Source organism: Kogia breviceps, chromosome X, assembly GCF_026419965.1.
Source record: "Kogia breviceps isolate mKogBre1 chromosome X, mKogBre1 haplotype 1, whole genome shotgun sequence".
Lineage (NCBI taxonomy): Eukaryota > Metazoa > Chordata > Mammalia > Artiodactyla > Physeteridae > Kogia > Kogia breviceps.
The window spans coordinates 72,644,156-72,663,075 of record NC_081330.1 but is presented as its reverse complement, the minus strand read 5'-3'; the positions used below and the strand labels follow the sequence as shown (position 1 = coordinate 72,663,075).

Below are 18,920 nucleotides of genomic sequence, written 5' to 3'. Positions count from 1 at the left end.
GGAGGGACTAGTGGTTGGTAGAGCTGACTGTGGTTTTGGTGGGCATAGCTCAGTAAAACTTTAATCCACTTGACTGCTGATGGGTAGGGCTGGGTTCCCTCCCTGTTGGTTGTTTGGCCCAAGGCAACCCAACTCTGGAGCCTACCTGGGCTCTTTGGTGGGGCTAATGGCAGACTCTGGGAGGAGTCACTACAAGGAGTACATCTCGGAACTTCTGCTGCCAGTGTCCTTGTCCTCACGGTGAGCCACAGCCAGCCCCCGCCTCTGCAGGAGACCCTCCAACACTAGCAGGTAGGTCTGCTTCAGTCTCCCCTGGGTTCACTGCTCCTTCCCCTGGGTCCCAATGCACACACTACTTTGTGTGTGCCCTCCAAGAGTGGAGTCTCTGTTTCCCCCAGTCCTGTCAAAGTCCTGCAATCAAATCCCACTAGGCTTCAAAGTCTGTTTGTCTAGGAATTCCTCCTCCTGTTGCTGGACCCCGAGGTTGGGAAACCTGACGTGGGGCTCAGAACCTTCACTCCAGTGGGTGGACTTCTGTGGTATAAGTGTTCTCCAGTCTGTGAGTCACCCATCCAGCAGTAATGGGATTTGATTTTACTGTGATTGCGCCTCTCCAACCATCTCATTGTGGCTTCTCCTTTGTCTTTGGATGTGGGGAATCTTTTCTGGTGAGTTCCAGTGTCCTCCTGTCGATGACTGTCCAGCAGCTAGTTGTGATTCTGGTGTTCTTGCAAGAGGGAGTGAGAGCACATCCTTCTACTCCACCATCTTGCTTCAGGGCTCCTTTTATCTTCTTTAGAATCTTCTCATTGCATTATTAAGAGAAGCACAGCTAAGCTCTAATCTCTTCCTCCCTTTTTAGTTAACTTTTATTTTGTTTTCTGATTATAAAAGTAACATATGGTCACTAAATTGGAAGAAATATGTAATGTACAGAAAATTATAAAAAAAACAAATAAAAATAAACGATAGGGCTTCCCTGGTGGCGCAGTGGTTGAGAGTCCGCCTGCCGATGCAGGGGACGCGGGTTCGTGCCCCAGTCTGGGAAGATCCCACATGCCGCGGAGCGGCTGGGCCCGTGAGCCACGGCCGCTGAGCCTGCGCGTCCGGAGCCTGTGCTCCGCAATGGGAGAGGCCACAACAGTGAGAGGCCCGCGTACCGCAAAAAAATAAAAAAATAAAAAAATAAACGATAATGCCTCCACACAGAAAAGAAAAAAAAGACTTCGCCTTCCATTGCAGGCAATGCAGGTTCAATCCCTGGTCAGGGAGCTAAGACCCCACATGCCTTGCAGCCAAAAAACCAAAACATAAAAAAGAAGCGATATTGTAACAAATTCAATAAAGACTTTAAAACTGGTCCACATCAAAAAAATCTTTTAAAAAACAAAGTAGAAGAGAGGGCCACCTTCTCAACTTGATAAATAACATCTACAACAAATCTAGAGCTATACTGATACTTAAAAATCTACCCAACAACAGCAGAATACACCTTCTCTCCAAATGCACATTGAACATTTACCAAAATAGATTATATTCTGGTCTGTAACACAAGTCTTAGTAAATCCAAAAAAACTCAAACTATATCAAGTATGTTCTCTGACCACATGGAATTAAATTAGAAATTAGTAACAGAAAGATCTTTGGGAAAATGCCCAAATATTTGGAAAATAAACAACATATTTCTGAATAACCCATGGGCTATATAAGCAAATCAAAGGGTAAATCTGAATGTATTTAGAACTGAATAAAAATGAAACAACATATAAAATTTGTGGGATGCAGCTTAAGTGGTACTTCATGGAAAATTAATAGTAGTAAATTCTTAGAGAAAAAAAGAGAGGTCTGAAATCTATGTCATCTTCTACCTTAAGGAACTCTAAGAATAAGAGTAAATATAGCCCAAAGTAAGCACAATAAATATCAAAGCAAAAATCAATGAAAAAGAAAATAGAAAAATCAATGAAGTCAAAATCTGGTTCCTGGGGAAGATCATTAAAATTTATAAATCTCTATCCCAGAGTGATCAGGGGAAAATGAGAGAAGACACAAATTACCAATATCAAGAAGAAGAGAGTTGACATCACCACAGATTTTTACAAATGTTAAAAGTTTAATAAGGGAATATTATGAACAACTTTCTGACAATATATTTAATATCTTCAACGAAACAAATTCCTTGAAAGACTGAAATGACCCAAGTTCACACAAGAAGAAACAGATAACCCAAACAGTGCTATATCTATTAAAGAAATTGAGTATGGAGTTAAAAATGTTGCCACTAAAGAAACTTACAGGCCCCAACGTTTTACTGCTTAATTCCACCAAATCTTTAAGGACGAAATAATACCAATTTAGTATAAATTCTTTCAGAAAATTGAAAGGGAGATTATAGTTCTCAACTTATTCTATGAGACCAGCAGTATCCTAATACAAAACCCAGATACAGAAATTACAAGAAAATAAAACTGTTAACCAATATACCTCATGAACATATATGCAAAAATTCTAAACAATATTTTACCAAATCAAATTCAACTATATAAAAAAAGTATAGTACATCATGACCAAGTGGGGTTTATCCCAAGAATGCATAGACATACAAAAATCAAGTCAAATGGATCACAGACCTAAATGTAAAACCTGGAACCAACACTTCTAACAGAAAACATAAGAGAAATTACTTGTGAGCTGGGTTAGGCAAAGATTCTTTGATATGACACCAAAAGTATTATCCATGAGAAATAAAATTGATAAGCTGGACATCATCAAATTAAAAACTTCTATTCTTCCAAAAACTTTTAAGAGAATGCAAATCCAAACCACAGACTGGCAGAAAATATTTGCAAATCCTCTATCTGATAGCAATCTTGTTTACAAAATAAAGAACTTTCTAACTCAGTATTAAGAAAACAACCCAATTTTTTTAAATGGGCAAAAGATTTGAATAGACACCTCACAGAAAAGGAAACACAGATGACAAATAAGCACATGAAAATATGCTCAACATTATTAGTCATTATAAAAATGCAAATTAAAGCCACAAAGAGATGCCACTCCAAACCCATTAAAATTAAAAAGGCTGGTCTAGGCCATACCACCCTGAATGTGCACAATCTCATCTAAAATTAAAATGGCTGACCATTCTAAATGTGGATCAGGATATAGAGGAACTGAAACTTTCATACTGGTGGAAATGTAAAATGCTACAACTACTTTGGAAAACAGCTTAGCAATTTTTTAAAAAATTAAATGCCAACCTACCATCCAAACCAGCCATTTCACTTCTACGTATTTAATAAGAAAAATCAAAGCATATGTCGAGGCAAAGACATGCACGTGAATGTTCACAGCAACTTTATTTGTAATAGCCCCAAACTGGAAATAACAAAAATGTCTCTCAAAAAATGGATAAACAAATTGTAGCATAATCATACAACAGAAGATTACTCAGCAATAAAAAGGAATGAACTATTGATAGATGTAAAAACATGGATGGACCTCAGGTAATGATGCTGAGTTAAAGAAACCAGCCTAATAAGAATTAATACTCTGATTCCATGTATATAAAATTTAAGAAAATGCAAATTAATATATAGCAACATTAAGTGATTAATGAATGATCAATAGCTATCTGATAAAAGAAAGGTAGGGGCAATTATAAAAGGTTGTGAGGAACTTTTGGGGGGTGATAACTATGTTCATTATGCTGATTGTGATGATGAGTTCATAACTGTGCATGCATGTATACACACATACATATATGTATGTGCATATACCCATACATGTGTGTATGTGTATATAAACACTTATGAAAACATGTCCACAACATGCATATGAACATATTATATGTATGTACATACATATATATGTATATGTGTGACATATAATTTATATGTCAAAATGTATAAAATTGTATACTTATTTGAAATATATGCATTGCATAATTGCTAGAGGTGAATGAGAAGGTCACCTAGAACTGTCATTATCAACTCAGTGCCACCTTGCATAGAGAAAGTTGGAGGTTGATTTAAAGCAGTGTTAGATCTCTAAGGGATGTACTAAGTATTAATTTACAGATTGAATCAGAATTTCTGCTCCTTGGAGTTAGTTTCATGGAAAACAAAGGGTATATTTGCCAAATATAGTGAACTGTGTGAATTTGCAATGTGTAAGAAATGTAAATAACTGATTCCTTAATGGACTAAGAACTATAAATTATTATAGTGCTAGTAGGCATACAGACATCACTGATCTTCTGGTTTGATAATAACAATCATTGTCCATATAAAGGTATGAATACTCTGCTTTTCACTGAACCCTAATTTTAGGCTACATCTGAAGAACCTGGCTTTGGTTGCAACTACTTGTTTTGTAGTTGCACAATCAATTTCAATATCTAGCAGGATGATTTGCCATTACAGAGTCCCCCAAACCTGTAGCTTTGCCATAATGGTATGTATCCTTTAAAGTATTTTTGTGTGTGTTATGTATCACCCTATTTATGATTGTTAGATTTTAGCTTAAAAACTAGCAGTTGAATGAGAATCCTGCAATCATAGAATTTAGAACTAAAAGTGAATCTTAAAGTTTATTTATTCCAACCTCTTCCCTGCCTCTTACCACCCCCTCATTTACAGAAACAATGGGGATATTGTGTTAATTTTATATTGCTGCTGTAACAAATTACCACAAATTTGGCAGCTTTAAAACACCCATTTTTATTTTTTGTTTAAATTTATTTATTTTTGGCTGTGTTGGGTTTTCATTGCTGTGCATAGGCTTTCTCTAGTTGCGGCGAGCAGGGGCTACTCTTCACTGTGGTGCATGAAATTGAGGCTGCGATTAAAAATCTTCCAACAAACAAAAGCCCAGGACCAGATGGCTTCACAGGAGAATTCTATCAAACATTTAGAGAAGAGCTAACATCTAACCTTCTCAAACTCTTCCAAAATACAGCACAGGGAGGAACACTCCCAAACTCATTCTAAAAGGCCACCATCACCCTGATACCAAAAGCAGACAAAGATGTCACAAAAAAAGAAAACTACAGACCAATATCAATGATGAACATAGATGCAAAAATCCTCAACAAATACTAGCAAACAGAATTCAACAGCACATTGACCCCACTGGATCATACAGCATGAACAAGTGGGGTTTATCCCAGGAATGCAAGGATTCTTCAGTATATGCAAATCAATCAGTGTGATAAACCACATAAACAAGGAGAAAAACTATATGATCATCTCAATAGAGGCAGAAAAAGTTTTTGACAAAATTCAACACCCATTTATGATTAAAACCTCAACATAATAAAGGCAGTATATGACAAACCCACAGCCAACATCTTTCTCAATGGTGAAAAACTGAAACCATTTCCACTAAGATCAGGAACAAGACAAGGTTGCCCACTCTCACCACCATTAGTCAACAAAGTTTTGAAAGTTTCGGTCACAGCAATCAGAGACGAAAAAGAAATAAAAGGAATCCAAATCAGAAAAAAAAGAAGTAAAACTCTCACTGTTTGCAGATGACATGATACTATACATAGAGAACCCTAAAAGATGCCACCAGAAAACTACTAGAGCTAATTAATCAATTTGCCAAAGTAGCAGGATAGAAGATTAATGCACAGAAATCTCTTGCATTCCTATACAATAAGGATGAAAAATATGAAAGAGAAATTAAGGAAACACTCCCACTTACCAGTGCAAGAAAAAGAATAAAATACCTAGGAATAAACCTACCTAAGGAGACAAAAGACCTATATGCAGAAAACTGTAAGATACTGATGAAACAAATTAAAGATGATACAAATAGATGGAGAGATATACCATGTTCCTGGATTGGAAGAATCAACATTGTGAAAATGACTACACTACACAAAGCAATCTACAGATTCAATGCAATCCCTATCAAACTACCAATGGCATTTTTCACAGAACTAGAACAAAAAATTTCACAATCTGTATGGAAACACACAAGACTCCGAATACCCAAAGCAATCTTGAGAAAGAAAAATGGAGCTGGAGGAAACAGGCTCCCTGACTTCAGACTATACTACAAAGCTACAGTAAACAAGACAATATGGCACTGGTAAAAAAAAAACAGAAATATAGGTCAATGGAACAGGACAGAATGCCCAGAGATAAACCCATGAACATATGGTCACCTTATCTTTGATAAAAGAGGCAACAATATACAATGGAGAAAAAAAGCCTCTTCAATAAGTGGTGCTGGGAAAACCAGACAGCTACATGTAAAAGAATGAAATTAGAATACTTCCTGACACCATACACAAAAATAAACTCAAAATGGGTTAAAGATCTAAATGTAAGGCCAGACAGGATAAAACTCCTAGAGGAAAACACAGGAAGAACACTCTACGACATAAATCACAGCAAGATCCTTTTTGACCCATCTCCTAGAGAAATGGAAATAAAAACAAAAATAAACAAATGGGACCTAATGAAACTTAAAAGCTTTTGCACAGCAAAGGAAACCATAAACAAGACAAAAAGACAGTCCTCAGAATGGGAGAAAATATTTGCAAATGAAGCAACTGACAAAGTATTAATCTCCAAAATATAAAAGCCCCTCATGTCCCTCAATATCAAAAAAAAATCCAATCCATAAATGGGCAGAAGACCTAAATAGACATTTCTCCAAAGAAGATATATAGATTGCCAACAAACACATGAAAGGATGCTCAACATCACTAATCATTAGAGAAATGCAAATGAAAACTACAATGAGGCATCACCTCACACTGGACAGAATGGCCATCATCAAAAATCTACAAACAATAAATGTTGGAGATGGTGTGGAGAAAAGGGAATCCTCTTGCACTGTTGGTGGGAATGTAAATTGATACAGCCACTATGGAGGACAGTATGAGGTTTTTTAAAAAACCAAAAATAGAACTACCATACGACCCAGCAATCCCACTACTGGGCATATACCCCGAGAAAACCATAATTCAAATAGAGTCATGTACCACAATGTTCATTGCAGCACTATTTACAATAGCCCAGACATGGAAGCAACCTAACTGTCCATTGACAGATAAATGGATAAAGAAGATGTGGTACATATATACAATGGAATATTACTCAGCCATAAAAAGAAACAAAATGGAGTTATTTGTATTGAGGTGGATAGACCCAGGGTGTGTCATACAGAGTGAAGTAAGTCAGAAAGAGAAAAACAAACACTGTATGCTAACACATATATATGGAATCTGAAAAAACAAACAAAACATGGTTTTGAAGATCCTAGGGGCTGGAGAGGAATAAAGACGCAGATGTAGAGAATGGACTTGAGGACTCGGGGAGGGGAAGGGTAAGCTGGGATGAAGTGAGAGATTGGCATGGACATATATAGACTAACTAATGTAAAATAGATAGCTAGTGGGAAACAGCTGCACAGCACAGGTAGATCAGCTCAGTGCTTTGTGCTCACCTAGAGGAGTAGGATAGGTAGGGTGGGAAGGAGATGCAAGAGGGAGGAGATATGGGGATGTACGTATACATATAACTGATTCACTTTGTTATACAGCAGAAACTAACACACCATTGTAAAGCAATTATACTCCAATAAAGATGTTAAACAAAAACCTGCCAGATATGTAATCAAGCTTTATTATTAACTGAATGACTGTACAAGCATGCTAACATACTACAAAACTGTAAAAAATAGAAGCTATATATATTTTGGTTTTTTTTTTTTTTTTTTTGCGGTAGGCGGGCCTCTCACTGTTGTGGCCTCTCCCATTGTGGAGCACAGGCTCCGGACGCGCAGGTTCAGCAGCCATGGCTCACAGGCCCAGCCACTCGCAGCATGTGGGCTCTTCCCAGACTGGGGCACAAACCCGTGTCCCCTGCATCAGCAGGCGGACTCTAAACCACTGCCCCACCAGAGAAGCCCGAAGCTATATTTTAAATTTGAAATCTAAAAATATAAACACTTAATTTATCAAATTTTCCTTTTGAAACTGATTGTCTTTTGATTTGGAAATAGAAAGCTGAAACTTTTTCTTCTACACCAATATGTCAATGTCCACACATACTGATAGGGAAGAAGCAGATACCTAAATGGAAATTTGGATGTTATCAATAAGAAAGTAGATGAATGAGTGATGACTGACCAAAAGCAGTAAATGTCTACTACATCTGATATTCCATATTTGTCTAATTAGAATTTAGTAACACACTATAGTGCAGGTAAATTTGTAGTTCTTTATTCACATTAGTAATATTAATTGAGAAAGGCAAAATAAACAATATTTTTCACTATTATAATGTTGGAAATCAGAAAACATATTCTTAAGAATTCAATCTTCAAGTCTAAAACTTTGAGTATGTAGTTCAGGTAATCAGTTCCATCTTTGGAAATCAATTTCAGCATAGAAAAGTGAGTCAGATTAGTCCCTGCCAAATGGGTTTCCCAAAGAAACGACTTCACTACGAACATGTGAATTTAAATTTACATTCATTTACTTACTGCATTTGTAGAGAGACTGAGTGTTTACATGATTTGTCATAATCACCAGAGAGGTCAAGTCTTTGAGCTGAGGCAGAGGTTTTTCCCGTAGATGACGTGAATAAGTTTAATTATTTCAACAGTTCAAAAAGATCTCTTTAGCACCTGTCATGAATGCTGTGCTGCATCACCCAGATTTTCCCTTCAACACTAAAATATTTATTTCCAGGTTGCTGTTTAGGAATTACCAAGGCTGAAGAGAGCTACCTCATCCAAGGTAATGCCCCCTTCCCAAGGCAGTTGGCATCCAATGACTAGTAAACACTGGGCTAGACCTGGTTTTCTCACCCTGAGGAAAATTCTGAATGGCCATCCCAGCTTCAGAGCATCCCATGGGGTAAAGCTGAAGCCTTATGGTGACTACATCAGCCCAACTTCTCCCTTTACCTAGTCCTGCCTCCATTCCTTTCCCTCATATGTGTTAATCCTGAGACCACCCCTTAATAAATTATCCATACACTAATCTCCATCTTAAAAATCTGCTTCTAGGGCAACCCAACATGTGACAGCACCACATTCAACTAATCCCCTTAAGCTCCAAGAAGTAGAGGCAACTACTCTACTGTGCATCAAATTCACCCAGCAAAGCAATAATCTCTCTTGAAGCCACAGAAGAATATCCAGTATACATGTGTTATTACTATATCCACGTTTCTTTTTTAGCTTTTTAGCACAGTGTTTCCTGGTAAATTATACAATTAATAGACTTGCCTTATATTCTTAAAAAATACTTCCACCTTGGATTTAAGTTCCAAATCAAGGTTTATCCTAATAACTAACCATTGCAGAAATATCTCCTGTAGTCACACACAAATTTTTTTATCAATCTACATTAAACTTATATGACACAAGTACTATGTTCAAAAGTTCTGTCTTATCAAAATTTTCATTGACACAAGTAAATATGCATTACTGTGCAGTATTACATATGTCTATGCAACAGAAACACCACAAATAACTCTTTTAAAGCAACCTAATAAATTATCAGTCATACCTTCAACATGCCAAACAACAGCATTTCTGGTTAGATTTACACTTGAAACTTAAGAATGCATTTTATGACTCATTCAGTAGATGCACTTTTGTAAACTTCTCATCTTTAAAAGGGTTTAACGCCTGGTTTTCCTTAATATAAAACTATATAACTGCATTTCACAACAGGATAGCTTATTTTATTAACTTTCCAAAATAAACCTGATTGAAATTTCCATCCTGTTATTGAATTTGATAAGTTTTTATTAATAATTTTTAAACATCTTTATTGGAGTATAATTGCTTTACAATGGTGTGTTAGTTTCTGCTTTACAACAAAGTGAATCAGTTATACATATACATATGTTCCCATATCTCTTCCCTCTTGCATATCCCTCCCTCCCACCCCTCTAGGTGGTCACAAACCACCTAGCTGATCTCCCTGTGCCATGCGGCTGCTTCCCACTAGCTTTCCCACCCTACGTTTGGTAGTGTATATATGTTTTCATTACATTGCTTTTGTGTATACTAGCCACAGTTTCTACTTTATTTCATTTCATAATGAGCTATTAAGTTGTACTCATTTGATACCAACACACTTTTTTGCATATTAAACACAGGAATATTTTTAAAATTTCCTTTCAGTCTAGCTTTCATTCCCTCACTTTTTATAGAGATGTGGATGCCATGAACATTTATTTTCCTCTTATATCTGCTATAAGAATAATGACACAAAGAAGATGATAAATGACAACTTGACACACAGGATATGGGAGAAAATAAGGCATGGTGGGGACTATGTCAAACTGGAGAATACATGTCCCACGTCTGAAGGTAACAACTGCCACTTGGTTCCAACTGATTATTGCTTAGTGGGAATATTGACCAAGTGTTTCCAGATATTTTTCAATTTTTTCAAGAGAACTCAAAAATCCAAATTTTTATGTGAAATTGTTAAATGTTGGCAATTAATGTATCCTTATGCAACACATCTGTGGTCATACCCAGGTCATAGGTCCACTGATTTGCAAACTCACTCTTATGTGATAAATTTCTTTTGAATGTAGTATTGGGGGGATAAGTTTCTCAGTCTTGAAGTCTGGAAAACTCAGAATCTGTAGAAATTAAACAAGCCTTAAGCAACCAATGAATCAAAGAAGAAATCACAAGGGAGATGAGAAAATACTTAGGGAAGAATAAAAATGAAAACACAACATACCAAAACTTATGGGACACAGAAAAAGCAGCGCTATGGGAGAAATTTATAAATATAAAAGCTTACATTAAAACAAGAAAAGTCTCAAATCAACAACCTAACTTTAGAACTTAGGGAATTAGGAAAATAACTAAACCAAAAGCTTGCAGAAGGGAGGAAATAATAAAATTAGAGCAGGAGTAAATGAAATAGAGGCCAGAAAAAAACAATAAAATACTCAATGAAACTAAGAGTTGGTTTTTTTAAGTGATAAAACTGACAAACCTTTAGCTAGATAGTTAACTAAGAAAAAAAGCAAGACGACTCAAATAAATAAAATCAGAGATGAAAGAGGAGACGTTAGGACTGATGCCACAGAAATCAAAAGGATTATAAAAGACTACTACTAAAACTTATACACTAATAAATTAGATAACCTAGAAGAAATAAATGCATAAATTCCTAGAAATATATTATGTACCAAGCCTGAATCACGAAGAAATAGAAAATCTGACAGATGTATAACTAGTAAAGAGATTGAAGCAGTAATCAAAAACCTTCTAACACAGAAAAGCCCAGGATCTGATGGCTTCACTGATAAATTCTACCAAATATTTAAAGAAGAATTAATGGCAATTCTTCTCAAACTCTTCCAAAAAATTGAAGAGGAGGGAACACTTCCATACTTATTTTACAATGCCAGCATTACCCTGATACAAAAACAGAAAAAGACTCTATGAGAAAAGAAAACAACAGGCCAATATCACTGATGAATATAGTGTAAAAATCCTCAACAAAATACTACCAAACCAAATTCAACAGCATATTAAAAAGATCATACACCATGACCAAGTGGGACTTATTCCTAGGATGTAAAGATGGTTCAAAATATAAAAATCAGTAAATGTTACATACCACATTAACAGGATGAAAGATAAAAATCACATGATCATCTCAACAAATGCAGAAGAATCATCTGAAAAATTCAACACCCTTTCATAATAAACACACTCAACAAGCTAAGGGTAGTAAACTACCTCAACATAATAAAAGCCGTATGTGGGACTTCCCTGGTGGTCCGGTGGTAAAGAATCCACCTTCCAATGCAGGGGACATGGGTTCGACCCCTGGTCAGTGAACTAAGATCCCACACGCCACAGGACAACTAAGCCCACGTGCCACAACTACTGAGCTCGCACGCCTCAATGAGAGAGCCCGCGTGCCACAAACTACAGAGCCCTTGAGCTCTGGAGCCCGCACTAGAGACAGAAAAACCCACACCCCACAACTAGAGAGAAGCCCTGCAAGCCACAACAAAGTGCCCATGTGCTGCAACAAAAAGATATTGCATGCCTCAATGCAGATCCTGCATGCTGCAACTAAGACCCAATGCAGCCAAGAAAGAAAAAGAGGGAAGGAAGGAAGGAAGGAAGGAAGGAAGGAAGGAAGGAAGGAAGAAAATTAATTTTTTTAAAAAAGCCATATTGGAAAAACCCATAGTGAACATCATACTCAATGGTGAAAGGCTGAAACTTTTTCCTCTAAGATCAGGAACAAGCCAAGGAGGCCTGCTTTAGTCACTTTTTTTCAACATAGTATTGGACATCCTAGCCAGAGAAATTAAGCAAGGAAAAGAAGTAAAAGCCATCCATTCAAACTGGAAGGGAAGAAGTAAAATTATCTTTGTTCGTAGATGATTATGATCTTATATGTAAAAAACCCTAAAGATCCCACAAAAAACCTATTAAAACTAATAAATGAATTCAGCAAAGTAGCAGGACACAAAGTCAACATGCAAAAATCAGTTGCATTTCTATATGCAGACAATAAACAATCTGAAAAGAAAATTAAGAAAACAATCTCATATACAATAGCATAAAAAATACTTAAGCATTAATGTAACAAAGGAAGTGAAGGACTTGTATGATAAAATCTGCAAGACATTTCTAAACAAAATTAGAGGACACATAAATAAATGGAAAGAAATTCCATGTTCATGAATTGGAAGACAGTATTGTTAAGATGCCAATACTATCAAAAGTGATCTACAGATTAAATGAAGCCTCTATCAAAATCCCAATGATTTTTTTGAAGAAATAGAAACATTCATCCTAAAATTCATATGCAATCTCAAGGAACTCTGAAGAGTCAAAATGATTCTGAAAAAGAAGAACAAAGCTGGAGAACTCATACTAACTGATTTCAAAACTTACTACAAAATAACAGTTTTTAAAAAAGCAATGGAAGAGAACCGAATACACAGAAATAAACTCACATATATATTCAAATGATTTTTGACAAGAGTGCCAAGACCATTCAATGGGGAAAAAACAGTCTTCTCAACAAATGATGCTGAGAAAAACCAGTATCACATGCAAAAGAGTGAAATTGGACCCTTACTTTACACCATGTACAAAAATTAACTCAAAATGGATTCATGACCTAAATGTAAGACCTAAAACTATAAAACTCCTAGAAGAAAACAAAGGGGAAAATCTTCATGTCATTGGATTTGTTTAATGATTTCTTAGATATGACACCAAAAGAACAGGAAACAAACAAAAAACCCCACAAATTGGATTTTATGAAAAATTTTAAGTATTTTGCATCAGAAGGCACTAACTAACAGAGTAAAAAGGAAACCCACAGAATGGAAGAAAATATTTGCAAATGATTTATATGATAAGGGATTGATATCCAGAATACACAGAAAACTCCTAAAACTCAACATTAAAAACCAAACGACTTGATTAAAAAAATAGGCAGAGGACTAAAACAGACATTTCTCCAAAGAAGATATACAAATGGCCAAAAATGACATGAAAAGATGGTCAACATCACTAGTCATTAAAGAAATGCAAATCAAAACTACATGATACCACCTCACACTCATTAGGATGGCTACTAATATATATTTTTAAAAAGTTGATGAGAATGTAGAGAAATTGGAACTCTTGTGTAGTGTTGGTGGGAATGCAGAATGGTACATCCACTGTGAAAACAGTATGACAGTTCCTCAAAAACTTAAAAATAGAATCACATTATCCAGCAGTTCCCCTTCTGGGCATATAACCAAAAGAATCGAAAACATGTTCTCAAAGAAATATTTTTACACCCACATTCACAGCAGCATTAGTCATAATAGCTAAAACATGGAAGTTTTATCTTCCATCAGTAAATAAATGGATAAGCAAAATGTGGTATATACATACAATGGAATATTCTTAAGCCTTACAAAGGAACAAAATTCTGACACATGCTACAACATGGGTGAAACTTGAGGACATTATGTTAACTGAAATGAGTCAGTCGCAAAAAGACAAACACTATATGATTCCACTTAAATAACGTACCTAGAGTACTCAAATTCATAGAGATGAAAAGTAGAATGATGGTTGCCAAGGACTGGGAGAAGTGGGGAACAGAGAGTTTATTGTTTAATGGGTAAAGAGTTTCAGTTTTGCAAGATGAAAAGAGTTCTGGAGATGGACTGTGGTGATGTTTGCAGAATATGAATGTACTTGTTACCAGTGAAGTGTACACTTTATGATTAGTATAGTAAGTTATGTGTATTTTACCACAATTTAAAAAACTGGGAAAGAGTTTTATTGGGACACAGCCACCCACATTTGTTTATATATTGTCTATGGCTGCTTTTGCACTATAATGGCAGAGTTGAGGAGTTGTGACAGAAACTGTGTGGCCTGCAAATCTACAATATATACTATCTTGTCCTTTAAGAAAAAGTTTGCTAATCTGAATTAAATGAAGACAGGTGGGCATGCCTATGAAATCTGAGTATGACATAAACTGGGAGGAGTAGTTAATATACTGCATGACAGAATCAAAGTTCACAAAAATCAGAACTGAAAAAAATAGGCTGTTAACAATCAGGTTGAAACTTAACAGCTAATGAAGTATGTATGAGATAACAGAAAATATATGTTGGTCTCTGCCCCCGATTCTTAACACTGAGCTTCTACAGTCCTTGTAATTTCCTAAAGTAATAAGAACACTAGGAGCATTGTTAAAATGTCCATACTGCCCAAAGCAATCTACAGATTTAATACAATCTACTGATTTAATGCAATCCCTATCAAAATACCCATGACATTTTTCACAGAACTGGAACAAAAAATCCTAAAATTTATATGGAACCACAAAAGAATGCAAACAATCAAAACCACCTTGAGAAAAGAGAATAAAGTTGGAGGTATCACACTCCCTGACTTCAGGCTATACTACAAAGCTACAGTTATCAAAACAGTATGGTACTGGCACAAACACAGACACATAGATCAATGCAACAGAATAGAGAGACCAGAAATAAACCCACGCACCTATGGTCAATTAATCTACAACAAAGGAGGCAAAAATATACAACGGAGAAAAGACAGTCTCTTCAACAACTGGTGCTGGGAAAACTGGATAGCTACATGTAAAAGAATGGAATTAGAACATTTTCTCAGACAATATACAAAAATAAATTCAACATGGATTAAAGACCTAAATGTAAGACTGGAAATTATAAAATTCCTAGAAGAAAATATAGGCAGAACAGTCTTTGACATAAATAATAGCAGTTATTTTTTTGGATCTGTCTCCTAAGGCAAAGGAAACAGAAGCAAAAATAAACAAATGGGACCAAATTAAAATTGTAAAAGCTCTTGCACAGCAAAGGAAACCATCAACAAAATGAAAAGATAACCTACTGAACAGGAGAAAATATTCGCAAATGATATGACCAAAAGGGGTTAAGATGCAAAATATATCAACAGCTCATACAACTCAATATCAAGAAAACAAACAACCTGATTAAAAAAAGGGCAGAGGACCTGAATAGACATTTTTCCAAAGAAGACATACAGGTGGCCAACAGGCACCTGAAAGATGCTCAACATCACTAATCATCAGAGAAATGCAAATCAAAACCACACTGAGATGTCACCTCACACCCGTCAGAATGGCTATGATCAAAAAGACCACAAATAACAAATGTTGGTGAGGATGCCGAGAAAAGGGAACCCTCTTGCACTGTTGGTGGGAATGTAAATTGGTGCAGCCACTGTGAAAAACAGTATGGAGGTTCCTCAAAAAACTAAAAATAGAACTACCATATGATCCAGCAATTCCACTCCTAGGTATATATTCAAAACAAACAAAAACACTAATTCGAAAAGATACATGCACCCAAATGTTCATAGCAGCATTATTTACAACTGCCACGATATAGAAGCAACCCATCAACAGATAAATGGATAAAGAAGATGTGGTATAAAGAATGAAATCTTGCCATTGCAACAACATGGATGGACTTAGAGGGTATTATGCTTGGTGAAATAGGTCAGACATAAAAAGACAAATACTGTATGTTATCACTTATATGTGGAACCTAAAAACTAAAATGAATGAATGTAACCAAACATAAATAGACTCACATATATAGAAAACAGAGTAGTGGTTACCAATGAGGAGAGGGAAGGGGGTAGCGCCAAATAGGGGTAGGGGATTAAGAGGCATTAACTAATATGTATGAAATAAATAAGCTACAAGAATATATTGTACACGACAGGGAATATAGTCAGTATTTTATAATAACTTTAAATGGAGTATAATCTATAAAAATATTGAATCACTATGTTGTACACCTGACACTAATATAATATTGTAAATCAACTATACTTCAATTTAAAAAACTAAAAAATTAAACAAAACAGTGGTTCTCAGAACCACCTGGATGACTAATATAGAATACAGAGGTCTGGGCTTGTTGGAGTAAGGTTAAGGCCTGATCTCTCTGTTTTTACCACATTCCCTAGTGATTATTTTTAAATAAGCTTTACTGAGGTATAATTCACATATAATTCATCCATTTAAAGTATATGATTCAATGGTTTTTAGTATATTCCCAGAGTTGTGCAACCATCATACAATTTTAGAACATTTTCATTATATCAAAAAGAGACCCCATGCCCATTAGTAGTTATTCCCCATATCCCCCCAATTCTCGTAGCCCTAGGCAACCACAAATCTATTAACTGTTTCTATAAATGTGCCTGTTCTGGAAATATCATATAAATGGAATGATACAATATGTGGTCTTTGTGACTGGCTTCTTTCACTTAGCATGTTTTTAAGGTTCATCCATGTTATAACATGTATCAGTACTCTGTTTCTTTTTATTGCCAAATGAGTATACTACATGTTGTTTATCTTTTCATCAGCTGATAGACATTTTGGTTGTTTCCACATTTGATTATTAAAAATAATGCTGTTATGAACATTTGGATACACATGTTTGTATGGACACATTTCCTGTTTAACTTAGGAGTGGAACTGCTGGGTCATATGGTAACTCTGTTTAACTTACTGAGGAACTAACAGGCTGTTTCCAAAGTGGCTGCACCATTTTGCATTCCCACCAGCAGTGCATGAGGGTTACAGTTTTTCCACATCCTTGTCAATTTCTGCTATTATCTATTGTTTTGATTACAGCCATCCTAGTAGTGTGAAGCAGTTTCTCATTGTGGTTCTGATTTGTATTTCCCTGATGGCTAACGATGTTGAGCATCTTTTCAAATGATTCCCAGTAACTTTTTTTTTTTTTTTTTTTTTTTTTTTTTGCGGTACGCGGGCCTGTCACTGTTGTGGCTTCTACCTTTGCGGAGCACAGGCCCCAGACGCGCAGGCTCAGTGGCCATGGCTCACGGACCCAGCCACTCTGAGGCATGTGGGATCCTCCCGGACCGGGGCACGAACCCGTGTCCCCTGCATCGGCAGGCAGACTCTCAACCACTGCGCCACCAGGGAAGCCCCAATTCCCAGTAACTTTGATGAACACTGAAGTCTGAAAATCACTAAGAGGTCTGCAAGTACATTAAGGTCCCTTTTGACATTAATGATCCCATGAAGATAGAGCCAGAGAGGTATATCATTTGCAGAACTACACTTGCACATGCCTTCCTGTTCCACATGCCACTGGCCTGCAAGTTAACCTAGTCAACTCCTGTTTTATAAAACCCTATCTTACTCCTTTCTCATTTTATTTATTTTAAAAACTTTTAATATAAATTTTAAAATTGACTTGACTATAGATTGTTTAAATCATTTAAGCAAGCAGTTCCATCTTCTAATTTGATTAGCACAATGGCCAAACATTGTGCTCTGTGAATATGGATGGAGGGAGATAGATAGATAAATATAGACAGATAGATATAATTCAATATATGTTAATGGAAACCTTAGAAAAATGTTAGTCTTTAAAGAAAAGAAAATCATTTCTTCTATACCTTTCACGACCTATCAGCAGTTTAGCAACGTTCAGACAGAAGTCTAAAGACATGTCACGATGTAGTATTTCCATGACAGCTAACAAATAGAACAAAGGAAATAATCACATTAGTTTCACTTTTTAGGAACCTTAGCTATTTTCAATAATTTTCCTCTGTTCAGAATCTACTTTCTAAATGTTTGCCATATACCATGTCTTGCCTAACAATTTATCAAAGTCTTTTTATATAGTAATAATATCCAATGCTAGAGAGAGTGCAGTAAAACAGGCAAAGTAACTTTTTGAAAAGCAATTTGACTACTATCTGCTAAGAATACAGTGGATAAAAGCTTGGGATCTGAAGTCAGACGATCCATATTTGAAACCACTTTCCACTTTCATGGACATAGGCAAGTTACTTAGTTTTTCTTCACCTTAGTTTTGTCATCTGTAAAGTGGGGAACAAATCACCAATCTCTCAGGGCTGATGAGAGAGTTACATGAGATAATGTATGCAAATTACATAGCAAAGGACCTAGCACTTAGTAAGTATTCAGTAAATGAAAGTTGCTATTATTATTATTCCCTTTACTTCAGAAATTGTACTCTGAAAATTCATCTGAAATAAATGAGGGGAAATGTAATGAACAGGATATTAAAAGCAATATAAATTATAACAACAATAAAAAGGACATATACTGAGTGTCCCCTGTAGGGTAATGATAAATTACTATGCAACCATTAAAACTGTTAAGTATGAAATAAAACTGTTTTTCATTTAAAAATGAATATGTACCAATATGAAAAATGGTTATAAAATTAGTAAAAAAACAAAATTGGAAAACAAAGGCTGTCTGTACTATATAGTCACAATTCTGTAAAACAAGCAAATTAATATAGAAAAATACTGAAAATAAATCATAAAATTTCTAAAAGTGA

General features: G+C 35.7%; 1 protein-coding gene across 1 annotated transcript in view; it reads right to left on the bottom strand.

Annotated features, from left to right (window-relative positions):
- Positions 1–18,920, bottom strand: part of TEX11 (testis expressed 11) — a 376,012-nt gene that overhangs the window by 180,355 nt on the left and 176,737 nt on the right. The window contains exon 14 of the mRNA XM_059050388.2: positions 18,001–18,079. Within this exon, the coding sequence (XP_058906371.1) occupies positions 18,001–18,079 (79 nt within the window). The remainder of the gene's footprint in view (positions 1–18,000; positions 18,080–18,920) is intronic.